Source organism: Ooceraea biroi, chromosome 5 (assembly GCF_003672135.1).
Source record: "Ooceraea biroi isolate clonal line C1 chromosome 5, Obir_v5.4, whole genome shotgun sequence".
NCBI lineage: Eukaryota > Metazoa > Arthropoda > Insecta > Hymenoptera > Formicidae > Ooceraea > Ooceraea biroi.
This window is the reverse complement of record NC_039510.1, coordinates 15,834,211-15,861,985: the sequence shown is the minus strand read 5'-3', so window position 1 is coordinate 15,861,985 and position 27,775 is coordinate 15,834,211. Positions and strand designations below refer to the sequence as shown.

Genomic DNA, 27,775 nt, shown 5'->3' with positions numbered 1-27,775 from the left:
GCGAACACCGATAACCCTCGTACACCTGGGACGCGGATCGACTTATTTCCGACAAATCGGCGCGAATGGCGTCGGGCTTTCGATTGATCGAACGAAACATTCTCCGGCTCCCGACGCCGTCCCGAGGGACCGAAACGACTCCTCTGGCCGCCCGCCCTCCGCGTTTCTATTCCGCAACGACGAAGGTCGAAACTTTCCCCGTTTTCGCGCGACCGTGGAAATCCCTGGGCGCGCTCAGGTACAATGATTTGCACTGTAAACGCGGAATACCTGGCGTGCTATTTTCGTCGACTCGCGCCGCTGTGTTTCCCAGGAAGGTAATACTCCGCGACGAGGAGCACCATGAGGCCGATCTCGTTTCTCGTCTCGTCCGGCTTTCAGCGGCAGCGCGCGTAAACCGCGAGTAATAGAACGATTCCGCGGACGAAACGTCTGCGAGTCTCGTCGAAAACGCGACATGTTTCTTCAACGTTTCATCATGAACGTTTGATTGTGACGTTGAGGGAGGAACGTAATCGGCAGGACGATCGTTTTGTCGCGCGATCGGTTACCGCGCTTGTCAGGCCTCAATCTGCCTCGGATAGCGTCGTCATCCCTCGCTTAATTGCACCGCCTTTTCTCTTGACATCAGCCGCCGTTTAAGTATTCTTTGAAGGCCAGACGCCGAGAATTTTACTCGTTTTATTCGCGATCCGCCTGCTCTCTCGTTCGGTCGCTCGTGTGCCAGCTCACGCTGCACAGACGCGCGGCTATGCCTCTGAGATATTTTAATTGTCGCCTCAAAGCACAAGCACAGCCCTAATGTAAAAATTCTTCGTCACTCGGATGAAATATGAGAGGAGTTGACGAGTCGCTAATAACCTCCCCGCGGAGCTACTGACGGCAAATTTAAAGTTCCCCCGAGGGTCACCCCTCCAACGTGTGATCTTACATTCGCATCTCGGGCTAATGCGTGCACGCATTAGTACGTAGTGGGCGAAAACTTTTTCTCTTGAAGAAGTTTCAGATCAGTATTAAACTCTAATTTTGTGCTCTCTTTCAATTTATTTTATATTTAATATAAAAGATCCAACATTTGATACATATTTTTACTGCTTCACGCAAATAATTACTAATGTGATTTCTTCTGGAATGTTTTCTAGAATCTCATCGCAGAAATTGTAATCTACTTGTTCAGCACCAGTAAAGATATGCAGTGATGCGAAAGATCGTTTTCGTTATTCATGAGGGCATATAAAATATTTATGTCGAAATCAACGCGCGCGCGGCAATGGGTAATTCGCAAAAGAATAGCGAGGCGCATCGAGTCGTTACGAAGGATTGCGTTCCATCGATAACCGCGTTTCGATTTCCGAGGCTCAGGTGCCTGGATGTTGAATTTAGTCCCCGGGGCTCAGGCTGTGCGCGGCAGCCGGGAGCTCGTGGAAGTTCATAGGATCGCGCCGAGTAAATCGGGATGCAAGGGTGGGCACTGCAAACGCGAGCCGGTAAAGAGAGCCGTTCGAGCTCGTTAACACGCCCTTTCGACGGACCTTAAATCACTCGTGTCCTCGAAGAATCGGGAAAGAAACTTTATAACATTCTGAGATTAAATTGGATTTCTCCATTCCACCCCCATCCCTACGGAAAGAGCATGCGAGGGAGCGAGAGAAGAGGCCAAGAGGAACTCCCCGCCAGCGCTTAATTTTCGAGAGCGACCCTTTCGGAAAGTCCGTCAGTTAGTTACGAAAGGTAAATCGCCGCGTGGAGAGTACATCGACTGGTGATACAGGAAAACGCTTACTTTACGGGGTAACGAATCGATTCGCACCGATTAGCTCGCGCGGATCGGTAGCAGACGTTGTATTTCCGACGTGGCGGAATCCGTGGAGGCGCTTTCTTCGGTTTCCGGTGCGTTGCGTGTCGAGGGTGATTTTTCAGTCGACTCGCCCTCGCAGCGACGAGACGCGGCCCTCGGCGCCGATAAACCTCTCGCTCGCTCGCTTGTGCGACTCGGTGAAAAATAATTTGCCGTGCGCAGCCAACTTTCGCGAGCATTTCGGGCCATTTGTCCGCGGTAGCACCTCGCCTCACAGAAGGAACTACTTTAATATCGCCTCCACCGCCTATTTCGTATGCATGCCGCGACGCGATCTCGTTTTCTCTTTCTCTCGGGTGTCGCTTCGCCGCCGCCCGTCGCCACCCCCTTCGTCCGTCAGAGAAAGAGCACGCGTGAACGACCCCGCTCGTTGGAAATGGCACCCGTTCGTAACCCTCCAGGACGGGATCATTCGGATCATGCTCCGCAGTCAGAGGTGTGCGCGTCTGGCGTGCGAAAGGAGGAATCACGGGCATAACTTTAAAGTCCGACTACAACTGCCCGCCCTGGATAATAGAAATCCCCGAATTGCACGCGTCCGCTCCGACGCAGACCTCAGCAGCGGCTGAAATTGAAACGGGAGTCCTGTGCGACGCGAGAGATCATAGTTTTTTAAATCCCTTAACACCCTCGAGACTCCCATCTAAGAACATCGCGGCTAAGTATACCGAGTACTTTGGTAGACTTGGTCGCATCGCACAAAGAAACTTTTATAACCATACATGGACGGTGCTTAGACATCGAGAGCACGGAAGTCTCGTGTTCGTGCGTAATCCGTTTTCCGTTAAGCCCGATTTTATTGTGCGATATTTGCCCTCGATTGTCGTACGGCATTGCACGTCTTTCTGGATCTCTGTTGTCCGGAAACGGTTTTCTCAAAAGGCAAATTAATACGTCAGTAGTTGAGCACGTTGTATAAATTCGTTGACGAAAATATTTTCATCTCGTTCCTCGGCGTTTTCATGTCAGAGTCAAAATACAGAAGAAATAATAGTGTGAAACTGTCGCGGTAATTTATTGTTGGAAAACATGGAGTGATAAATAAACTTGTCGCAACGTGCTCGTAAGTGAATCACACGGCTTTAAAATAAATCTGGATGCTACCCAACCGAGGTATATTCTTGAGAGCATACGTTACATCAAAGTGTACGTGGCTTTTAATAAAGAGCACTGCTAGGGAAACGTGGCTTAATAATGCACGAAAGCTTTCTTCCGCTCTCCATTGTCGCTTGGAAGTTGCGCAAATAAAGAGGACGCAGTAAACTCCACAGTTATTGGCACTCTAAGAGCAGGTGTTCGGAATGATTTCTCCTGGGATCCCGGCTCTCTTCGGATGTGATTCTTTTATTCTAGCCGAGTGAAGTCTCTACCGTGCGCATAAGAAATCAGAGGCGGGGAGATTAGTAGAAAACGCAGCTGAACGTCAGACCGAGAAGTGATGTTGGAATCCCGTGTGTGCCGCATTTGTCATAAATTTTAACATTCTCTATCTAAGTTTTATGCGACAACAGAATTTGTATCGAGGCTTCTATCCAAGCAGTATTTCAGGATATTTGCAGAAATATGTACATTTTCTTGATACGCAGGTAATCCTCCACATATAAGAACATAGATGTTGCACATCCTCCATCACGCGCGCACGTATGTAGGCTTGCGAAGGATAGAAAAGCACAAAAACTTTCAGCTTGGTGAATTATAGGGATTCCTCCGCGTTTACGCTGTATATATATAGATGGTGGCTCCGTAACGCACGCACAACACACAGAAAGAATGTTTGTTTCACGCCCCTTCGAGAGACCGATTTAAAATCAGGCTAAAGGCGCGTAGGCTGGTTTCCGGCGGACGGCATTACTGCCGGAACACGATTCAGACCGCTGTCATTTCGGACGATTCGTTTTCTGCCTGCCTTCGCCGTGGCAGCGGCCGCGAAGGCCTCATGAGGACGTAGGTGGAAACACGAACTTCCAAGGGGACACTCGCTCGCCGTCCACCATGCGTACAGCCGAGGCCGCGGCCATAAATTCACAGCACGCGAGCTCGCGCCGGAACCGTGTCTTCGTAAAATCTTAGATCGAAGATTACCGCGCTCTCGTCGGTGCCGCCCGCGCGCTTGTGAAAAAAATAATTAGGCGGACGCGTTCTTACATACGCGATGCATTATTGCGGCTACGCGCATTGTCGCGCATAAATTGTCACGAGGATGTGCTAATCCTCATTTATTAGACTACTTTACCTTCTCTTTCTTTCCCCTCCTAAATGAGTACAAGCTTGCGACACAATATTGCTTCATGGGGGAGGAAGGCGAGAGTCATGTTAAATGAGCGCTCTGAGTCTTCCACGTTTTCATTTACTTATCTTTTTACAATAATTATCAGATATCGTTAGATAAATAATAAGCTTGAATTTCGTGATATGTAATCCAGTTAATTTAATCGTACTTAAGCGATACACAAGACCCCGCCGGTTCACACTACACTCGTCACTCTCGCCCGTAATTTTCTCCTGAAATTAAAACATTACGACACTTTTTATTAAGGGATGCTGGTCGTCGAGGCGTGACATGCGCGCACGCTCGTCGTGATGTACACTGTGTATTTAAAAAATGTAGATTAATAAAATTCGAGTACGCGCGCGAAAGCAGTGCATCCCGGCTAGCCGACGAGACACCACCGCGACGGGGTTCGTTGTAATTTATGCTCGCGCTCGTAGGGTTGGTTTGCCCCATAAAGCAAGATAAATATGCGTACCGGTTACCTCCGCGTACTCTTAAGGCCCGTGCACACGGGATCGGAGCGCAATCGAATTTTCAAGCGTCGTGCTACGAGCCAGCGAGCCGGTCGGCGCGATGCCGCGCGCGGATGGAAATAAGTTTCAAGTAGCGCACGTAACTTGGACTACCGTCGTAAAGTCTGCGTTTCCAGTAACTTAACTCTCTCGCGGGTCTGGCAGGCAAATAAATTTGCGGAATCGCGAAATGATGCAAGGGCTGAACGCAACCTAAAGGTCGGCCGATCGTGCGCTCCGTAGCTCCACATTGCGCCGCGAGAAAGTATGCTCGTATATCTCTCCGTTCAGGTGCTTTCTCGAGAATATGAGAGATATGTTTACTGCCCGTTCGCTATCCTCCCGTTTCCGCCTTCCTCTTTACCCCGCACGGGCGTCAATTGATCATTTCGCGTTACTCGTATCTCAACGGGCACGTTCTGGGTGCTTTCTCCCGATATTCAGTTCGACTCGCTTGCCGATTCGTCTTACGATGCGAATGAATTGAATTAATTAATAGCCTAATAAGAAGTACAAATATTGGGGAGACCGATAGTATTTATGCACCTTGCGTCTATCCTTTGGATTAAATTATTTCGATTTATTGCGTAGCGTTGGGGAAGGAGGGATGAATCACGTCACGGCGCAGTTCTCATGAATATATCGGTGCACAATCCACGGGATACGATGTGTTATGATTTTATTTCAATCGTGTTCTCCGTTTTATAGGAATCGCTGGCGCACCAGTACTAAACGTTCCTCGAACTGGAAGCAATTCGTGCTTGCGTGCTGCTCGGTGAAAATGCGCTCATATATCTCTCTCGTTCAAGGTGTCTTCTCGAAAGATACGTTTACCACCCTCGCTCTCGTTATTCTTTTTCCCTTCCCTTTCTCTCTCTATCTCTCTCTCTATTCTTTTTTTCTCGTTTTCTACTTCACTCGCTTCCTCTTTCTCTCTCTGATTTTGCTCGTGCGTCGATTGATCATCTCCCACACCGCAACTTTACCTCGTGTGCGAACCACGTGTGCCTCACGGTATTTTCGCACTCGCGAAATTGTTTCGCGCCGCTATTCGCACCACGATAACGTAATAGCCATGCATTATTTGGTTGCACACACGCTGCGCTCGAGTCTAAAAATAAATACCTAACGGAACTGGTTTATCCGATTCGACGGGTGTAATTACAGATACAGTGGTCAGTAACGTATTGTTACGCCTGTAAATTATCCCGCTTTTCTTTATTAACAGAATTTAGCGCCGTGTATTTAAACGTATGTAATGGATGCCGTTTAATTTTATTTTTTAACATTTTTCTCGTTTTCTTTTAAGATCGTATCTTTGATATATCGTGTGTGTAAATGATAACGTTTGGCTCTTTAAGCAATATTTAACATGAAATCACGTATCGAACCTTGAAAAAACATTCTCGATATACAATACACACAATTATTGCTACTTTGAGATTCTCACACGTTTGATTCGGGAAGAATATTAAAACGATGATGTCACTACTCGCGCAACGCATTTTCCTGCCACTATGCGCAACAGATGAGCAAGGCACCGTCTCGGCAGAGTTTCCGGTGCGTCTCGCGTCATCCATCGCGGGAAACGACGAACGAGAGTAACGAGTTGACAAACGACAACAAGACCGACGAAATCTTTCCTAGCATGAGAATGCACTTTGGGGATCGGACACGGTTACGAACGCGGTAAGCGTTCGTAGTGTCTCCATCCATCACGCTTCTTAGAGTTCGACCGTTCGATCCTTCTCCCTGTATATGCTGATTAATGATCGGCGAGTCGGCGATCAGGCTTGCCCGGCGTCGAGTTTCCTCCGTAGATCGACGTGGCCCGTTAATTCGCGAAATCCGATCGGTGTCCATCGGTGTCCATCTGTGTCCATCTTCTCCTTCGTCCTCCGCCCCGTCGCTCCAAAGGAAGAAGCGGGTAGCTTCTTTCGATCAACGTCGATTAATCTCGATTTGGGTTCATCTCGTCTTGCTCCTCGCGAGCGTTCTTTTTTCGACGCGCGCGTGTACTGCAGTCTCTTCGTCGGCTAAAGGGCGGAGAGCGCATAATTATTCATCGGGGTCTTTGCCTAATTCCAGCTCGTTAATCACCGCTTCTCGAGGGCCGCCTCCTTAGGTCAACGGACTCGCGGAAGATCGACGTTCTAAACTTCCTCGTTGATCTGAGCAAACGGATACCGCGGATTTTCCTTCCATTTAATTATTGTTAATCCCGATTGCCGAGTCTGTCTCCCAGCTTTATATCAATCCCTGCCAATCCACACATCGAAAACATCGGAAACGTCGACTTCAAAAAGAGAAGTAACGAAAAGGACGAAACTAAACGCGACAATATGATTTACTGAAAAGAAGATAAAAAAGACATACGCATATTGCAGCATATAATAAAATATACTTTCGTGTCGATGCAAGCGCACGCAAAATGATTCTGCATCAAGGACCGTAATCAACCTGCCTCTCGCACGATATGGTATTAACGGCTTTTTTCTTAATTGGCATATCGGACAAGCACGCAGCTTCAGGATTAAGGTGCACTTGCACTGTAAACGTAAAGTATACGCCCGGCATCGCACGTATGGCCGGAGCCATAAAATTAAGTGGCTCCCGTGCACGCGTTGGAAACGAAATCCACCTCGAAGTGGGAGAAAATTATTGGACCGGTCTGCGCCAGGGCGAAAATTGCTGTCGTCCCGTTTTTATTCTGATACGACGCGGCGATATCCTCGGCGGAGGCAGTTTCGATCCGGTTCCCTACGCCGATACGAATCTCCGCTGTGTATGAACGAGCTTTAACGCCGGAACGATCTTGCCGCGACTAGAGGCCGTAAATGAAGTTCTGTTCACCATAGATGAGGATCTTGCTGCGGCAACGAATAAAGATATCGCGTCGCACGTCGGTAACGTGACTCCGTAGTGTTTACGTTAATTAAGGCATCGTATCCGACGCGATTTATTCATAACTGATGAAAATCCCTCGGGAGATGTTAGAAAACAGTCTTCAAAGGTATGCCAATCCAGCCTCGCCGAGGTAAAGAGCATATTACATTACTCGCGCTTGCGATGCGCCACGCGAGTTAAGCGCTAAATAGTCGTGTCCGTTATTGCGCATAAATGCAGGGTGGATAGCGCAATTTCCAGTCGCTTGTTGGCATACCAAGCGCCTAACGCAACTTCAATACATCCAATAGTCATGTAATGAATCGATAACCATTTGCACTAATAATATGTCGGACTATTAGCGTAATTACTAACAGCAACATTGCGCATCGCAAACTTGTTACGCTTGCCAATACCTACGGAATTAACATGATCTGCTCGATTTTAAGATAAAAGCATCGTCACGAGCGAGCAATGAGATAATCCGCGAAAAAGCGAGAAAAAGATCGTAAAACGAGTTCAAAGGACAAGAGAAGCGAAAACTGCTATTGAATTATCGATCGAGAAGTCTCAAGTCGAACGCATGAACAGCTTGAACGTTCGACGCCCGAGACTCCCAGGGGACCAATCAATTTCAAATTTGCCACATCGATCTCGATTTTCCATCACCCTGAGAGCCACGCATTTATTGCACAAAATCTTTGCCTCCCTCTCGCAAGAATCGACGGTGACACCCTTGGTCCCCTTGGAACGGTGGTCTGCCCGGTGCGCCCTATCGATCAGCGACTCATTCAGCCCGCATTATCCGTATGTGAACGCTCGTATGCGCCATCACCCTCTCACCGTCCTTTAATTCACTCTTCTGTCTTCGTTGCCCTCTCCACCGTTAAATCTTTACGCCACAGCGTATTTGGTGCGATTCCTCCCTGTAATTGACGCTCATTCGATCCGCTTACTCCGGCAGACCTCTCGGACGCTGTTTTTGTCCTTAATTATCTCGCTCCGCGTGGTACCGAAAAAGAAAGGCGGCAAGGGAGTAGGGACGGCGAGGTGCTAGAGAGACTCGTTAGTTTTCATTCGGGTCGTCGAACTAATTAATTTCGTCCAGCCGCGACGAGCCGCGCGCGTCCTCCGTTTAAGACCGTGAAAAGGAAGATCGCGCGAGGAAAGGGACTCCTTTGGGGCCGCTTCCCCAATTAGACACGGATATGTAACCGTCGGTAGATTAACTCCGCGCGACGCGTGTCATGCGTGAGATTGATCGTCGACGGTCCTCTCTCGGAGAAGACAGCGGATGAGACAGCGTCAGCGAGAATTGTCTTCACGACCGAAACAGGAACGCGCGCGCGCGCGCGCATGAGCCAACGAACTTTGGGACTTCTTCTTCTTCGTGCGGATGACGGGTCGACGGAGAAAAATTGTGCACCGTCTTCCTCGAGGTCGGAAAAGTTTCCCCTTACGCCGAGCACGCGTATGCGGTCGCGCGACTGACATGACGCAAAGTTGAGCTGCTTTCTGCCGGAAACTGACAGCCGTCCTTGAAACAACGAAAGTTCGTTGTTCGGCTTGGTTGCGCGATGATGTACGATTTGCAAACTTGATCGCTGAACGATAGTTATTACATTTATGCCATGATTCAGGTTGTGATTTATCGCGTTTGCAGGAGTCGGGCGCGTCGAGGATTCCACGGCTGTTGTCCGATTCTCAGGACGATTCACAAAAGAAGATATCGGAAATATTCGAGAGAATGCCACGCTCGTAATTGCAATCGCCTACAATACGAAGAATTCGCCGCGCTTCTTCCGTCCGCGATGCGAGAATTTAGACCCGCACTAAAACGAATCGCGGGAAAGGTATGAAAGCGCTCGGTCTGTGTTTGGATTTGCTGGTGTGTTCGCGCAAAAGAGACTGCACGGCCAGAACGGAGGAGAGTCGTGCACACCCTGATTACACCATAAATCGAATCTCGGCCGACCGCGCGGAAGCTCGGATTAAATGAAATTCCTATGCCATCTCGTATATCTTTCCGGTTTGCAGTGGCGGTTGCTTCGGCAACGAGAAACGCGTCAATGTAACGTTTCCCGTCTGAGAAGCTTGCCGGGACGCTTTGCGTGAAATATACAGGAAGATTTGGCGGCGCGGATCACCTTACTCTTATTAAATGCAATCTAGTAGGTTGATTGATGACCACGCCGCGACCGGCGCACCCCGCTCAGCGGGCAAACAATAAATCTCGAATCCAAACGGTTAAAATGCGAAATTGCCGGATATCCGATATTCCGAAGGCTTAATATATGGGACTTTAAAATATCCCCGTCAGTTGTTTGCGTCGGATAAAGAATCGTGAATTATTTCCGCGATAGATAACAGTTACAACTTTAACGTGGTGCGTTCTAGAGAATGCAGCGTGAAACGTCAATCGCATATATTATGGAAAATGATAAGTGAATGTACATGTTAAGGTTCAATGTTATTCAATATTAAAATTCAATTAATGATCATAATCTGAAATTGCATGCAATTTAACGTCCAATCATGTCGTATATAGTACACATGTGCACATCCTTGCTCCTTTTTTAAACTGCAGCAACACGATAATAATAATAATAATTTTTTTTGCGAATATTCAGAGAATTTTTTCTTAAAATATATCCACTTCACTCGGTTGCACATTCAATTCGACACCCAGTTGGCTACATCTTTGCAAGGCTGGCTGATGTTTCTGTCTCGAGAGACCATTCGTTCCGACATCGTGCATTTTGTGGCGCTACGTCGTCTCGTCTTGGTCGTAGAAAGAGAGATGGACAGATAAGAAACGCGAGGCGGTGATAAAGGAGCAAGGGGATGATTCGTATAAGAAAGAAAAAAAAAGAAGAAAGAGAAAGAGAGACAGAAGAAAGGAACAGAACAGGCCGAACATGGCTTCGAGCGTGGGCGGGCAAGCCGAAAGATCGACAAGATCGATAAGATCGCGCAGTTCGATGCTCGCGGTTGAATTGTCAACTGGTGCCGTCGAACGATCGGACGATCAGGATTCAACATTCCCCTTCATCCCCCGCGGCCAGGTTCCTGCGAGAACTCGCCGAAATTCTGCAAGAGGAAAGAGCAGAAGTATCATTGACGTTTTATCCGCATTCCGGATGGGAAAAAAGTGAATTTTGGTTCTATCGATTTAATTGTCACACAATATTACGATCGACGGTGCATGCCGACGTTTTTCACGATATTTTCTCCGTTTTACGACGCTGTAAAAATGCTTCTGTAATCACGTTACTTCACTTGTAACGGAACTCGAACGCGAAGTTACGATTGCAGACGCGTGCGGAAGAAACCCAAGGGAAGAACCCTTCATTGCAGAAAATGCGGCTGCCTCTTGCGGACGACTTTATAATCGAAGATCTCGACTCAGCGGATTGCCAAACGAATCCGGCGTGGCCGCGCCGTGGAAGTATCTGGCTTTGGGAAGTTTTAACGAGCTTCTTCGCTCGTCTTTTCCCCGGCATCGAACCGGTGTTTGCTCTGCCGAAGTAAAACCTGGCGACGCTGGTACCCGTAGACGGGAAACGCGGTGCACCGTCGTCCGTTATTTGTCTTCGTCTCGGCACGAGCGTGGCGGCGGCTTACCGACGAAAAATGTACCACCTCGTGAAATGAAATGCGCAAAGCGTCGAGTGGTCGCATGGCCGTTTGTCTTGCGTGCCTCGGGGCGATGTTAATTAAATTGCTCGGAATCGGGTCTTATCGAGAATTAATATCAATTAAAGGCAACGACCTGTCGCCGATCGAGATTGATGTGCTGCGAAGTAACGAGGCGTCTTGTTCATTACGAATTCAAATAAAATTCTCGTTCCTTTTCGTGACAAACAAACATTCTGCAGGTACATCGCCTCGTTGCTTCCTCGCGGTTTCGTTTCGTCGTTTTCGCATTTTTGCGTACGAATGCATTTTATGAATATTTTGTTGCGCGAGCACCTGCATCCTGCAGCATGAGGGAATCAGAGTAATTAAGTCAAAACTTGTGTGATATATACCGAGTGTTGTCGCTGAAAGTTAATTACTCTCGCAGCGTCACGAGAAAATTAATTAATTTATTATGTATCAAAGAAGATAAAGAGAATTTAAAACGCTGCTACGAATATTTCGCTCTTCCGATAAGGACGCAGTATTACGCGCTCACGTATCATTGATGTAGAAAAATACCGATCTTTTTCAATATCCGAAGTAGCCGCGGCTGTTGGCTTAAACGCGGAATGCCACGAGCATTTCTCCGTTGTTAAATTCAATTACAAGATCTAATCCAGCCCCAGCGCGATGTCTACGATAGTCAGTTTCAGCTGGATAGAAACCGGATAGCGAATGAAGACACTCGGCCATTTGCAGGCTGCGATTTTGCCGGTCGACCGCTTCCACGGAATCGCGTCATGAACTTTGCTCGTTACAAGCGTCGAAGCGGACACACGCTGACGCTCGTGCTTGCAACGTTAATCCTTTGACAGTTCGAGAACGGGTATTTGCCGAGCTAATGTCACGCGGGAGAGGGGGATGGGTCAGGCACGGGGGTAGGAGACGCCGGATGGAAGAACAGCGAGAAAGGGGAGGAAACGTGACAGGGACAACCCTCGCGCGCGAGTGTCCGACCCTTTGTTTGAGCTCTGTCAACCGAGATACATTTTCCGTTTCGCGCCAAGGGTGCAAAGCGATTGTTCGACGCTCGAGCTCCGCTCGTAAGAGCATCTCCCAGCTGCACTTACGCGCATTACAGCATCCCCTTTTCTGCTTCTTTCACTGCGCGATCCTTCACGGTAACTGCCTCGGCGAGGATTCAAGCAATACAATACCTATCTGCCGACACGCGTGATACGCTCGCGAGTTTCCGGCAGACAAACTTGATTTCGAAAGGAATTTAATAAAAGGAATGCACATTTGTGTGAACGTTCTCACAATGGAGAAAATTGTCATTTAATATGTCATTTACTTTACAATTTATATAACGTACGTAATTTAATTTATAACGTGCTGAATGTAATCATTGTTAAACTACGAACGAGCATCTCCTCGCGATAGATACGAAGCTAGCAGCTCGCGGGCGAGCTGAAAGTAACTGCGCCATGAAATATTCATGGTGCGAACCATGGTGTTTCATGTACGCCTGCCAGGTGCAGCCACCCGCAGTCGCATCGGGCCGCGCAGGTGTAATCCGTGCCGCTTAATCGCGCGCCTGGAGTATGTCGGGAATCGGTTTGTAGCGTGGCAATTCGGTATTAGCACTCCCCGATTATGTAAAGCTCGAGCGATTATGGAGATCGAATTAAGCTCGTGGCGCGCGCCCGCGCACTCAAACGGGGATGACGCGTGAAGAGCGGGAGGTCTGCGGCATAGGGGTCGTGAGTGCTTTTCGCGGAGGTAGCGTAGCCTCTCCACCGTCGAGCAGCTGGGGGGAGGGGATGAGCGCGGGCGGGCTTGCAATTCCCGTAAATTAAAGGACAATCGAGCCGAGGTCACTCCCCATTGTTACCGGCTCTGGTTCCAACGGCACGACCGGACAATGCGCATCCAGCGAGATTCACCCCCGTATTTCATGTAACTGCCAAACGCTCGTGGTTTCCGACCCGAAAGAGGAGCAGAGACGCTTCGTTTGCGAGACGGACGCGCGAGTACGAAGAACACCCGTCAAAGATAAAAAAAGAGAGGGTTGCATTGTGCTCTGCTGATAGCTGTCTGTGGCTACTCTGGCGGCCACTTATCTTCGCGAAATTTCGCCACTTACCTTTCGGCGAAATTTTATACATGTATATAGCACTCAGCGGTCTCCAGAACCAAGGGGTTTCCCAGATTCCCATGGAGCGAGTGTCGATAATCGTACCGCAAAGCGGTCGCACTTCGAGCGCGTTACATCGGAACTCTGCAAGTTCGGCAAGCATCTTGGCACCACTAGCTGCCACCTGTGCGCGAGTTCGCGTTTACACACCCCTCAGCGTGCCCTTCCTCCGGCCGGATTAGACTCCTGGCAACGGCGAGATCTCCGGAGGATCTTCTTGGTTTACCTCGGAATCGTGACGGTTTGCCTTGAGTTACCGGGCGCGCTTTGATCTTCGGCTTCGATAAGTCGCGAAAGGATCCCTTCCTGTGCCAATTGCTTGTGTAAACTTTCATCGAGTTCCCGGCGCGATTGCTCGCGAGTCGCGTGCTGCTCGGACGTTGGATCGATCTTGCCGCGGTACTTAAAGTCAAACAAGCTTGTATAGATATGTAAATCGCGTTACGCTCGCGGAGTCTTGCCCAGCCAGTCGATTAATTTGATGTATTTTAATTACGTTACTGGTCCCGAGAGCGGCTCGTAATTGCTCACGAAAGGCCAGTCTGCCGGCCGCGAGAGTTATCTCTTTTAATCGATCGAATGCTTTTGTAGATGAAGGGAACAGGAGTGCCTGTGCAACTGGAATCATCGTGGCCGATTGGTTCTTTACGAATTTTACATCAAACATTACTCATTTATCAAAGATTACTTATGAGCTCTTTGTGAATTAATGTTATGCAGAAAGAGCATTTATAATTATAACAGACCAGTTAAAAACTTGTATGCTTGAACAAATTAAACAATATTTAATTTCTTTCTTTAATGCGGAGTGTGCTTAATATTTAAAGTGAGATCAGATATTCTCGATAAATAACAGTCATAATAAATCAAATTTGTTAGTAATATATGGTTGGCAGAAAAAATTTATAAGGAATGACAACTCCGTGTAAAAGAAACAATCTCTATTACAATACATATTACAATATATATATTACAACATCTTGTTATATTGAACAAAATCTGCTAGATGAATAATCTTTGAGCACATCCGATCGATGAGATTTCCATTTCGCCGTCAGTAATGATGGAATGTTACAGAGATTTCTCTGACATGCGCATTTAAAACCAAGATACCGCAACCCTTTGTGCCGAAACGCATCCCCGTCACGCGTGCAAACTAACGGCGTACCCCGCGGCGCGGAAGTCACCGACAAGTCGCTCTCCCTCTCTCTCTCTCTCTCTCTTTCTCTTTCTTGTCTCGTGCTCTATTAAAATCCGTCAAACGCTTCGCGGGCAATTAAAGCTTGACGGCCAGCCGCATCAAATAAATCAGAGATCAATAAATTAGCGGGCGGTTAAGTTCGGGAAGGGGGTTGTGACTTTATCTGCGCGGTGGCATCGCGCCGCGCCGCATCGCGCGCTGCCCGCACCGAGCCAGGGAGGCAGAAGCGGAAGCTGGCCCCAATAAAACACTTGCCACCCAGCGCTCTTACGTTTACGTCTGCGTTTGCACCCCCGCTCTGTGTTCTCTAATCTGCATTTTAAATGTCGACGCTCCTACGTGGCGTACAGATAACGCCGAGCACCCGGACTGAAACCCGCCCTCGCCGCCGCCCCCCGTCGACGAGTCGCTCGCTCTCTCTTTCTCTCTCTCTCTCTCTCTCTCTCTCTCTCTTTGTCTTCCTTTCACTTTCTTTTCTCTCTCTCTCTCTCGTCAGTAACCGCTTCGTTCTCGTCCTCGCCGGATACGCCGCCACCGGATACCTCGCGAGTACATTCTCGCGCCCGCCTCGGAGATAAAAGTACTTGCCAGAATAAGCTACGGAGATCCCGTCCCGTGTACCACCAGTCACGCTGAGAGTCTGTCCACGAACATTCGCCAGACGACTTCATTGTTCGCCAGACTTTTCGGAGCATCCGCCTTTCCGCGCGAGGATATCGGCCCAGTCTGCGCGGCTCGTCGGCGAATTCTTTTTGCGCCCGGGGTAACGAGCTGTGCGTCGGAGTTCCTCTCGTCCGCTTGAAAGCTGGTTTATGGATCGTTTGGGGCCTTCCGTTATGACGCGACTGGGAAACTTTAATATTCATTTCCGGATGTGTCCTCCGCGAACCTCGCGAGGATTAGCCGCGGGCGAGAGGCAATCTTGGATTCGGACGTTTGGCGGGATGCAAAAAAACGCGCTGAAAGTATATGACAAGGAAAAAGTTAAGAGATAAAAAATATTTCAGGATATATAACTTCAGTTATGCCCATGTACTTATAATGGCCGGAGGGTTTCTTAAACTTTGTACATCCATAACTTTTGAGCAGTAGTAGTTTTCAGTGCGCGCAGCCTTTATCTTACCACCGTAAAATAAAAATATCTCCCTCGTGCGCGACGTTCGCGTTAAGTGTAGACACTGGGAAGATCATCCTGGCATCTATATTGTCATAGAGATCAGCGGAAATGAGGCGTTTCGTCGGTGAAACCGACGACATAAATCCTATCGGTGGTAGTTCGAGCCGAAGAAACGCTCGATTTTATGGCTCCGTCGAATTCAATGGAACAGGAGTTACGATGTACCGAATACATCAAAAGATCGCGGTATCGTAGTGAAGGGGGATGAATCAAGGGCGGCGACACCGTTGGCTAAATGACCGTACGCGATTGCTCGAAGCAAAAAAGCTCCTGCTGTTTCCCTTCATTTATGCGTTTGTTTTCACTCAGTTTCGTAAATGCGACGAAGAATGGCTCTACCACTTTAGTCTCGCAGCTTTGGTGAAAGTTTTCCAAAGTTCGAAGCACTCGACGTGCCAACTTCTTCTTTAGTGAAATTTATTTGCCTGTTGAGTTTTTAATCTGATAATTCTGATAATGTATAATTTCATCTACAATTAAAAATTGAATTGACATAATTATTATCCAAACGATTTAAGAAAGAAATAAACATGTTTGTTAAAGAGAGGTTTTTACATAGTTCATATAGACGCAAAGAGAGTATAAATGACAATATGATAGAGAAGAGGGATGGAACGATGCTAGATGGCTGCCACCCCCGACCAAAGTGCTAGTAAAGTCAAAGGGACAACGTCACATCCTTCCTGGCGGGATATTCCTTTCTGCCTTCCCCTACAGTGACTTTTGCAGACCCCGTCATCATACGCGCAAACAATGGCTTTTCGCGAACGACTGCGTGAGTCGCGAAAAACTGAGACAGTCGTGTGGCAAGACCCTTTGTCCATGGGGTACAGTCGGGAGGTACTTTCGAGGGGACCGAAAGAGAATGATCTATGCCTCGCTAGCCCTTCTTTCTTTACTTACTAACAACGGATGTGAGCCTTTTGTCTTACGTTCAAGGAAAAAATATTACTTGGATATTACTTGGATAATAGAAATTTTTAATTGTAAAAATTATGACTCTAGTCATTTTATCCAACAGCCTTTTCATTGTAGTAAATCTTGCTTTCTGACTTTCCCTGTTCATGAAAAATATTGTAGTAATCGAATATTTAAAAATACAACTGCTAATGCTATTCATATTTTCTGTATATTATTACCTCTTTTGTATTATTTATAAGGCATGTTTGCCAGAGAGAAAAGGAATAATAAAATCACAATGTATATTATGAAAACCAAAACCAAAACCTTCTCCGCTTACGGAGAAAGAATCCAAAAAAGGAACGAATAATAGAGAGAATAATAGAGAGAGAATAATAGAGTTGATTTTATGAAAGACTTATGATGAGAGAAAGAACATTGCGAGTGAATTTATTTTACGTTGCACTTATGTGTTCGTTTTATCTCATGCTACATTTTGATTTTATTATCACTCGACTATTAAATATACATTTAAAGTATTGAAGAGAAAAATCGATGTATCCCCTGTTTCCTACAATATTGCATACTCCTCAAGCATCTCAAATATCAAGTACCTATAACTGATATTGCTACAAACTATTTCATTTATGATTTTCCACGGCAGTCTATTTTCTTGGTTTTTGTTAATGTCGCGTGTCCCATTGTTTTATCGCGAAACTTTCAAACGGGAACCCGGAACAATAAGACTTAGCACTATGCAATGGCACGTGTCGAATGCGCGCTTCCTTCGCCATCTCTACTCCTCACCTAGTCGTGAACTAACAAAGCTTCGAGTAGCATAATAGCACCCATCGCACACACCGAATCACTTACATGGCGAACTAGAACAAAGTAGCGTGACACTTCCAGTAACAGAAGCGTCATCGGACAGAGATACGTCGGGATGCCGGCGTGCCGGTGCTGTCTATCTGTCCTCGGCAGACAATACGAGATCCGAGGACAGACGTGGCCGAACCGCGCCCCTTTCATGTACCGCTGATTGATACCCCCAGTCCTGTCCGACGTGGGGTTGCGACGGTAATGTCGCCCTCGTTGCCAGTCTCGCGTACGGCCACATTATCAACGCCAGGCTCGAGATGTGCCGATTAACCGAGTGGACGATGCTCAACATCGCCGAAAATGTCAAGTTGCACGCTCACAGCCTCGACGTAAAATAAGGACGAGCTCGCGTTCGTCATGCCGTGCGTCATTGAGACTCAATACATCATCACGTGGCGATCATGTTACGTCACTCTCATTATTACAAAAATGAGACTTACCTTAAGCGATAAAAGCATGTATAATAATATCGTCGTGCATGTAATACAGAATTTTCGCAATGCAGATATGCAGCTTACAGCCTCTCAGCTAAATTCTTTTTAAATATGTAATCTACGTCCCAGCCCTTTCTGGCGCGCGTCCTTATTTCCCGCAGACAACCGTTAATGCGCATTAACTTCCGCCGTCGGGACGGACGTTGAAGCGCGGATAACGCTATTTCCGTCATCGTCAGGTGACAATCGGTATTACCACACTTCCGGCTCGAACTTGCGATATGAATGTCGTTTCCTTCGCATCGGGTGAAGCGACGTTTCAAAGGGCTTTTCTCGGTAACGGCGACGGAAGGGCTGACTCGCGGATACGTTGTTGCAGAGTTATCCGCCGCATCCGTCGCTTCTTGTTAGAGTGACGTTCGGGAGAGACGATCAAAGGCGACATTCCTCGCAGGCAAGAATCTGCGGAATTGCTTCCCGGACGCAAGCCGGCAAGCCGCGCGTGACGATTCGGCGAGGAAATTAGCGGGTCGTTGACTACACGGATGATACACCCCTTGTCATCGGGGTGGTATCAGCGTCGCGCCCCAGGCGTCGCCCGAGTTGAATTCGCGTGAGTGCCGTTTTAATCGCGCACAAAGTGCCGGTTGCGCCAAGGAAAGACTTATCGATCTGTGTTTTACGGACACGCTGACATGTCGTGGAGAAAACGCAGATGTTTGCGAGTTTCAAAGTTTACGCAATGTTTTATGCCGCAGTGCAAACGCGAGATAACAGAGTTTATTCTTTAAATTTGTGCATGTACTTTTTTGTTTTAAAGTTTTGACGTATCGTCTTTATATTATATTATTTTGATGTTTTGAAGTGTTATTATCTTTGTAATTAAATTTTATTTAAATAAAAGTTGAGTTTTCTGTTGGAACATATAAAAATGAAATTATTTAAATATAAACATGTATACTTTGATTTGTTATTAGAGAAATGCGTATAATTTTATTGGTATTTATGAAAGCATACATACACACACGAATACAAGTTGCACACGCAATAACTTTACGCTCTGATTTCAATTAACGATTTGTTTGCGAGCGTGATGTATTGTAATTTCAATTAACTCTATGGATGAATTACCATACCGTGAAAAATCGCTGGCTAACGACCAAATCGAATAACTCCGCATATTGATGCTTTTTTGCATAGCTTTCATAACTTGCGACACGTGCTCTGCGGAAGGTAAATTATTCCGTTTACATCCACTATTTCTCCGTTAGTCACAATTTGCCCGATATCGACATACCCGTTTTCAGTTATGCAAACTTCGGGTAGCATGTAATCGTTATTTAACCGCTCCAGTAATTTGCCGAGCGCCGACGCTGTAATCTGCAATCAAAATCATGTAATTGCGAGAGATATATATCTTTACACATGACACATAACGCATGATGTATGATCTTTCGTAATAATTTACAGCGTTTTATCTTCGTACATGTATTATGTACATTCTCTTTGTGGAACGAGTGCACCATCAGCGTCGCGTTCGAAAGACATTTCTTTTGTCCAAGCGAATATCAACTTCTCCGTAAAAATTAATCCCGAAGAAATCGGCGGAGCCCTTGACAAGGCGCACCTCCTCGTCTGTGAAATAAGGCATCGCGAACGGGAGAATCCTTGGAAGAGACTTTTGAAGTCTCTACTCGATCTCTCATCAGCTTCGAATAGTCGCCGCTTTTGCTGAAAATTGGATGAGTGAGCCAGCCATTGTGCCATTTCGAGGCCTCTTCTCTGTCCGGAAATATCGACTTGTGAATCATCGTTCTGCAGTTCCATCCACACGTAGGATTGAATAATTCCAACTTTTCCTATCGCTGATTGCGAAAAGACACGATTTTAATACACTGCGACGAGAGCTTTCAAGTTGAAATGAAAACTCATTCGAATTGTAATCTTCTCCCAGTAATCCGAATAAAAATGTCTTGCCAAATTATTTGCCGTTGGTGCATACCATTCTGTGATCGACGAAAATTTTCATTATACATGTCGTATACCTTTGCGTACGCCAATAGTGCACAATGACCACAGAGATAATCCGCAATGTCAGATTAATTAATTGCCGCTATAAGCATACTGCGGTCAGGATACACTATCACAAATTCGTCTCGATTATGGTAACCCAAAATTTCCTAAAAGCAGAATTCAATATAAGAGTACAAGTACGTATTTCTCTTTAAAAAATCGGAAATTATTACAAAAATGTAACAAAAAGAAGATCCCATATTCAAAAATTACAAACATGCAAACAAAATTATATGTTTGTAATTATTAGACATATTTTTGACAAATTTTCTTTTTTCACTTATGCTATAATTTTATACCCTATCTACAAAGGCTTCAAATACTATTTTAGCATAATCCTGGAACCATTCTACTAATATAGAATTCGTACGTTCTTCCAAAAATTGTAAATTAGACAGTAAATCCCAGTCAGCTAAGCTAACCATGAACATCATATCATTTGCCATAATTTTATTAACACCATTATAATATCATATAGTATCTTGGTTAACGAAGTTTGCGAAGGTACGCTACAAAATTCTTGACAGGGATATCTTAAACATTTTAGCCTGCAAATGAGCAAACTTCTTAGACGACACGGAAACATCGTTATGTATTATAATATCTTCGCAGCAACGACATACTCACACCAATGCTTTTTGCAAGCGTAACGTCCCCCTGTAATGTGAGTCAAGACTTGTATATCTTGTAACGTTATTCAGGGTACACCCCGATTCCTCGTGCAATGCGATCCTCTTTCATCTGTAAGGAAAGCGTATCTATCTCATCTTTCTAAGAGTATTTTATTGTATTATATTTAATAAGAAAAGATCAGAAAACTGTTTATATGATATCTAAAATTCTTTTAATACGTTTGAATATGTATAAATCAGAGTTGAGCATTATTCGAATAAAACATTATTCGAATAGCCTTTAAAATATACTATACATATTCAAATATAAATAATTACATAGATGTTATCAATTTTTGAAACACCATTATTTAACATATGATTAAACTTTGAGTAAGATTATTATTTAAACGCATATGTAATTTTCTAGAAAAAGGTTTGATCATATTATAATTTACTCACAAACAGTGAAGACGTAGTTATTTATCTTATCTTTAAATTTTGGCTGGCATGAAATTCATGATTATAGAGGCAATATATCCTCGCATGAACGAACATAATATGATGTTCACACAAATCATCTGTGATCTCTGATTCGTTTAAAACCGCTATATATGCATTGGCATAATCAATGATGCAATGCATATCTGGTCCATTGGTAACGATTCAACGTTTAACTTGCATAATTTTCATCCTCGTTTATTAGATTCTAATAATTATCTTGGCAATATTATTTGACAACTGTTGTCGCATATAATATTTGCTGTGCACACAATATAAGTACGTAAATTATTTAAATTTTGTACAAATTTATAAATAATCTTTCTTTATTTGTTACGTAGACGAGTTGAGGTACAGTCTTTGTTCACTAAAAAGGGAGGAAAGAGAATCATCAGTACAGCTGGTGAGTATTAAGAGATATTCATAACACGCAGATGCAAAGAGGATCTTGATACTTATACTTCCTGTCTGATGTATAGATCCTCTTTGTGTTTATGATAAAAATCATTCGTTATATACGCGTTACTCTCGTCCAGTGTCGGTCTCGAATTCGCATGAGTCATATAATCCTATACAAACTGTTCTAGAGATTATTTTGCTGATTTCATAAATATGCATCTATATGTATAAACATAAATATATAAGTATATTAAAGTTACATGACACGTTTGATAAATGTTATCTCGTTTCAAGCCAACAGTCGTTCGCTCAGTATATTCAATACTGAGCGAAAGACGTTAAATTTTATTTTACTTGCTACATAGTGGCCAATAAGTGTGAGCAAGTTGCCTTTCCAGTCGCATGATTTGATATTTGGGAAACATTTGCCTTTCTTCACGCATCATTACGCTCGAATGTTACAGTTCAGTGAACGTCTTTTGCCATCTCCAACTTTCGCGGTATTGATCTTAGTCGCGATCTCCCTCTCGAAAGTATGAAGAAAAATTTATTGCACTGCAAGTTCTTCTTCTTGTTTGAATATTTATAGATTTTTTACATCCGTGTCTCGCATAAGTAAGCATAAATGATTTATAGAAACCTAAGACTTGCTTGCAGTAGATTAAATGATTTATTCAAGAAATTTTGTGATTCGATTAAGTTTGGAAATAAAAAACTGCATGAAGAAAATGTTATAAAAAGTTAAAAACATACATGTTCGATAATTATGTTTGAAATTACTCGATAAAAGGGAGAGAAGATTTAGTCTATTTTATTTTATTAATTTGTCAGTTGATCAATAACGATTTGGAAACACAATGCTGATACGTTCTTCGAGGCACAACGAAGTAACGAGAAGTTTTCTTCGATCGTCGATGGCACGACGACTTCTGAATTTTACAGCTAGGTTTTACGATTTCCGATTTATCGAGAGTGATGTTAAACGACTTCTTCAGGACCGATGATGCGATATACGGATGTATCTGCATAATAAACGATTAACTGAATTAAACGTGTATTAAATTGAGTCTATATGGCATTTGAGCGCTTGAAATCATGAACGATATTATTCACACAAACAGTGCATTATAATGTTCATGATAAACAAGTCGCATTTTTCTCTAGAGCCTGCGATTTATGAAACCACTTTACACACGGATATGGCGAAAATACGGTAGACGGAATAATGCAGGATGCTAGTCATCTCATAGTGCATAACTGTACCTCATACATCACCATCTGAAGCATCCGGTATTACTCTCGCGTCCTACGAGCACGCAATATCCTGCCATGTTACAAGTAAGTAAATACTATCGAATGCTTCCACCAGTCGGAAAATGAAAAAAGCGGAGCCGCTCGAAAGCAATCACTCAACCGTTAATTATTTTCCAATATGTTCGCGTACCGAGATCAATCAGAAATGCTAATTACTTACAATCTATATAGTATTTGTCATAAAACTGTTTATTATAAAACGTACGTTCACTAAATGTCCAGCGAAATGTATTACCGATTACATATAAATTGAAAAAAATTTACGCGATAGTGCGATGGTCCTGGTCCTTTGATTTCCTTGTTTCGTTCACGAGGAGCGTAGCATATCACGCCGTACTTCACGTTCTTTGATATATCTCCTCTGAGATCGTAGTGTGACGGACCTGTGCACGCATGGCAATAATGAAAAAGCTTCCCCGACGATTTCTTTGTCATCTACCTCGCTTTGTACCTGGTACATGGAAATCAAGGCTTTTCGGTATCGTCGGAAAGCGACTGGCGCGTGAACCGAAGGGTGGAGCTAATCGTCGGCAAAGGAAATCGCATCTATCACGATTAGCCTTGAAAGCTGATAAAGCTTCGTAAGCACCCGGATACGGTCCATCATCCTATCAAAATTGAACGATAAATAATCCTTAATCCGTAGCAAATGAATATTGGCATAGTACTCGATCTTATTGTACTATGTTCATCGCGAGACGCGTGAAAACGCGCGCATAAAAAATATTTCACTTTTTATAGGTCGAGATACACTAATTCTATGCGTTGAGATCAAGAGATTGCACGATAATCAGGAAAATTTCACCCCCTCCTTCGTAATTTAATCATTTAGGATAGACGCCGGCTCGACGCAAATCCGAGCGTCGACGTTTCCGGTTATCCGTAGTTCGCACTATAGGGACAGAGACACCAGGCAGGGATTGGCTCGAATTTCCGGCTCAGCGAGCCGGAAGTGATTTCTCTGGGCAACATTCTCGGCCACGCGCTTCTACGTGGAAATGACCTGCAGAGCACAGCAAAATGTCATTTCCGACGCACAGTCACCACTCTTCTCCATATCATGCAGATACAGCCTTCTTGAGTTGCGGGGTTGATACCGTTATTGTCGATGAAAAAGGCTCGATGAAAGGGAGGACACCAACTGCTGTTCCTCCTAGTTATCGATGGGTGATTCGACCATTCGCCGAGGAACTGATGTGGCTGGTCAATAAGCGCGTTTAATTCATTTACTGATGCTGTGCACGTAGATGCATCACAGACTTTGCTTACGGCTTCGCATTGTTTCGATTGTTTAAGCGAGACACGCCGGCTAATCGAAACTATACGAACTCGTCGGGCACAGCGGAATCAGCAGCAAGTCGTTCGGCACTGGCGATTCTATCCTGGCCTATCTACTGGCTGCGGCATCGAATCTCGTCCCGACGCTCTCGATTAACGGCCAGATTGGATCCCGGCCCCGAATCGCCCCGGGTACGGATGCATCGGTTCGATCCGCTGCCATTAATTTCGTCTCCGGCTCTCCTGATTACCTTGCGCTTCCAGGATTACTTGGGTCCCACCGAGCCCACGGATTCCCGAGCAAGCGACCGAAAGAATCTTCGGACATCCGGTCTGACCACAAACTTATTGTGACTACTGGCCCGAATTTTGCACTGTCTTGTTAAATGCGGAGGCGATTTTCATTATCACCTTTTATATCGTTATGAGTACATAAAAGTAGTATTTGTTGGCTCCTTCTGCATATAATTTTACTTGATTATTTTTGTCTCTCTTTCTCTTTCTCTTCTTCTAGTTTTAATTATATTATATAAATAAAAAGAGAAATGTTAAAAAATATTTGTTTCGTTTAAAATAGATAGTGTTTTAAAAAAATTAGTTTAATTTTCATTAGAAACCAGAGTTTTAATAGTCGAATATTATGTGCAGTTTTTCATTAAATGAATTTTTTAATTAAATGAGTGCTATCTATCCTAAAATTATGCTTGTGTCCGTATGTGTTTATTTGTTTATCCTGGGAAAAGTTAATCATAATAATTTAGACCTGCTTTTGTGATAGTGCTGACATCTTTTAGCGAATGGAGCTAACTGTACATATACGTACTTTCGTTTCTGCAGTATATCGATTAAAATTACATAAAATATTTACAGAATCATTCAAAAATTGTTTAATTACAAATTATATAATCGTACTTGAGATAAGAACAAGTTTTGGCAAACTTGGCAAACTTGTAATTAATGTAAACATATTAGCAAATAATTTTTATTAATTAATTTTATTAATTTAAGCAGTTGAATTGTAAAGAAAAAGCATAATATACAACTATGTATAAAATTTTTACGTTACTTACGTCTTTGCGGATTTTGGCAAATCTCTCTACTCTTGATTTAAACACTGCATGATATACCGCACATTTTCCCTCATCCGTTATCTTACGTTCATCAGTTAATGCATATTCCTCACTGAAACTTGTGATGTCACTCATTGATGTTGACGTTACGTAAAACTTTAAGTAATCAGTCATCTTCTTATGTTTGCCTTTAAAACGCTTGGCGGATTCAAAGGCCAAATTTCCGATATCTGTGTGATAATCCCCAGGGTCTATAATATAAATTCATGTAATTCGACTTTGAACATTTAATGCATATATTAAAATTCATAGGAGGTTCTCGTAACGAACATTATCCAGAGATTTCTGACAGTAATGTATACCTGGTGTATCCGCCATGCGGACGGGTTTTTTAAAACGGGCACTGCAAGCACCGAAAGGTGCATTAAGAATGGAACCGTAACAAATTTGTCGAATCGCGACATCGTATGCGTCAGGTCCAGGTGTATCTGACCAAACTTTTACTTCGAATCTCTTGAATGAAAGAGCAAGTCACAGTCAATAATGATTTCGCAATGACTGATGAAAATTACACTGCGAAGTAACATACCTTGGCAGTCTGATTAAAGGGAGGCGGCTCTGCCGCATAAGAATCACACTTGCACGAGATCCGTTTGTGCTTATCGAACACGCTTTTCCGTGGATCGTAATAATTGGGAGCCGGAAAATTCTTTGTAGGAAAAACAAAAATATTTCCTCCGTAACTTTTCCGCCACGATAAATTGTATAATTAAAATAATCCGTCAATACAAAGGTATAGTTTCCCCGAGGTTTTCGCGAAGGAGAAAAAGGGGTGGCTGCACGAAAGTTGCAAAGCGTGTTCTTAAAATTACTTGGCGCAATTTTTGCCGGCACAAAGCCTCCAAGAAACGCGGCTGCTTAGCGGCAGCCCTTTTCGCTTCTCTGATTCTCTCGTCGTGGATTTGGGCGGGACTTTTCTTTGTCTCGTGCTCGTAACACCCGGGACCCGGAGTCGCGGAAGTCCGTTCGTCATCTCTACCCTTCATTCTGCTCCAAAAGTTTCCTTTGTACTTCAGAGTAGCAAAGTTTGTCTCCTGCGGTATAAATAATCGTTCGCGAGACTTTTTAAGGAAGGAAGGAGACGGACACGGCATTTGTATACCCCTCGGGGAACGTCGTAAAAATCGCTCGGCTCCTGCTCGATGACCGGATTTTTCGCAAGTACGCCACGTTCATCGTATCCGTATCCGCCGAAGTCTCGTGTCGAGCTGGGAAACACAGAGAGGCCCGTTTGCATGATTGGCCGCGGTGGACGAATCAACCATAACTATAAATGCATCGCAAATCTCATTACGTGCACGTATACATGTTTAAATGGAACAATAATACATTAAGGACACATATCACTTATAACAGAGTAAAATGGTAAAATAACAGGGAAGGCAAGTAAGTCATTAAAGTACTTTGCCCGCAGGACCTCGCCAAGTGCCCGGATGGGATCTTATTCTCCGCGGCGTTTCCTTGAACAAATCATCCGGCAAGGTATACTTTGCTGGATCTGATCCTTTGTCTATGCTTTCTTTGAATCTAACGTCGGTATAATCGATGCTAATGCCGCCCTGTAAATGATTAAATCTGATCGAACTAAAAGTCCTGATACACGATGCAGGGATATGTAGCGATTGCGAATAAATAAGGCACGAATAGGGAAACTGCACGTTCTGGTATACGTTTCCGCAGTGCCTCTATATTGTAAGAGCCCGGGCCTGGAAACTTATGCGAGTCTTTTGGTATGCTGAGTGTCTGCCTGCTGGCACCGTTCAAAAATGGATAAGCGTTTTCTGCGGAACACAGTCGCGTAAGAGCATACACGACGTGAGTGAATGCAAGTTTCACGGAAAATACACGGATATTGTAGGTGCATTTTATGAGTTACCCGGATCTCGAAGCGGCTTTGATAGGTCCGATATGTCGTAAGTACCCGGCCCCACACGGGCGGGAGTTGACGTGGTCAGTTTTTCAAACCTTTTTCTTCTATCGAACGCCATAACTTATTAACCTTTGCACACACGATCGAAGAAGAAAATTAATTTATTTCAATTATACATGCCGCTTATAACCCGAGTGAATATAATGAACATAAGTATGCGCTCGAATATGTTTCGCAATCGCAAAAAACAATTTAGAATCAAATTTCTTTTATAGCCTTTTCAATTAAATATCTTCTCGCGCATTTTTCACATTGCATTAAATATTTTAGCAATTTACGTAAATTATATTTTGTATTAATCTTTTTCTAGTTTTCTAATATGTTTTAGCAGCATGTTATTCTCATTCATATTTTTATTAATATGCGACCTATCGGTAATGTCAATCTCTTCTATTATCCCCAGGCTCACGATAGTTTGTGTATAGACCGTCGATATTTCAGTTCGGTAATTGTGAAGGAGAGCTCCTTCCTCTCCGATTTCCTTCAAACTTGGTAGAAATGTATATTTTGGTCCTAAAACACGATTGCGAGAAGGAAAATCGTCGCTCTGAAGTAGAAAAAAAGTTATTACGTGCTGAAAAGTGACAGTTTCGAGGTTAGGA

At 44.4% G+C, this 27,775-nt stretch overlaps 2 protein-coding genes across 2 annotated transcripts; both read right to left on the bottom strand.

Annotated features, from left to right (window-relative positions):
• Nucleotides 1-19,365: 19,365 nt before the first annotated feature.
• LOC113562020 (myrosinase 1) lies at nt 19,366-23,917 on the bottom strand. Its single transcript, XM_026969908.1, is given in 4 exon segments — nt 19,366-19,588; nt 19,590-19,796; nt 20,049-20,117; nt 20,310-23,917. Coding segments are annotated over 4 exon segments (549 nt in total). The 5' UTR covers nt 20,457-23,917; the 3' UTR covers nt 19,366-19,462.
• LOC113562019 (sperm-tail PG-rich repeat-containing protein 2-like) lies at nt 22,349-27,231 on the bottom strand. Its single transcript, XM_026969907.1, has 11 exons — nt 27,120-27,231; nt 26,897-27,024; nt 26,647-26,802; nt 26,346-26,510; nt 26,056-26,277; nt 25,773-25,892; nt 25,546-25,696; nt 25,184-25,434; nt 23,275-23,443; nt 23,100-23,218; nt 22,349-22,543 (listed from the first exon to the last, which is right to left on the bottom strand). Exons 1-11 carry the CDS (start codon nt 27,229-27,231, stop codon nt 22,349-22,351), a joined length of 1,788 nt encoding a protein of 595 aa, XP_026825708.1.
• Nucleotides 27,232-27,775: the final 544 nt, after the last annotated feature.

Excerpts from the sequence above, each read along its gene's own strand:
- LOC113562019 (XM_026969907.1), bottom strand. The coding sequence starts at position 27,231 with ATGGCGTTCGATAGAAGAAAAAGGTTTGAAAAACTGACCACGTCAACT. Across the intron at positions 27,025-27,119 it reads AAAGCCGCTTCGAGATCCGG|AAAACGCTTATCCATTTTTG; the intron begins GTAACTCATAAA and ends TGTGTTCCGCAG. Across the intron at positions 26,803-26,896 it reads AACGTATACCAGAACGTGCA|GGCGGCATTAGCATCGATTA; the intron begins GTTTCCCTATTC and ends AATCATTTACAG.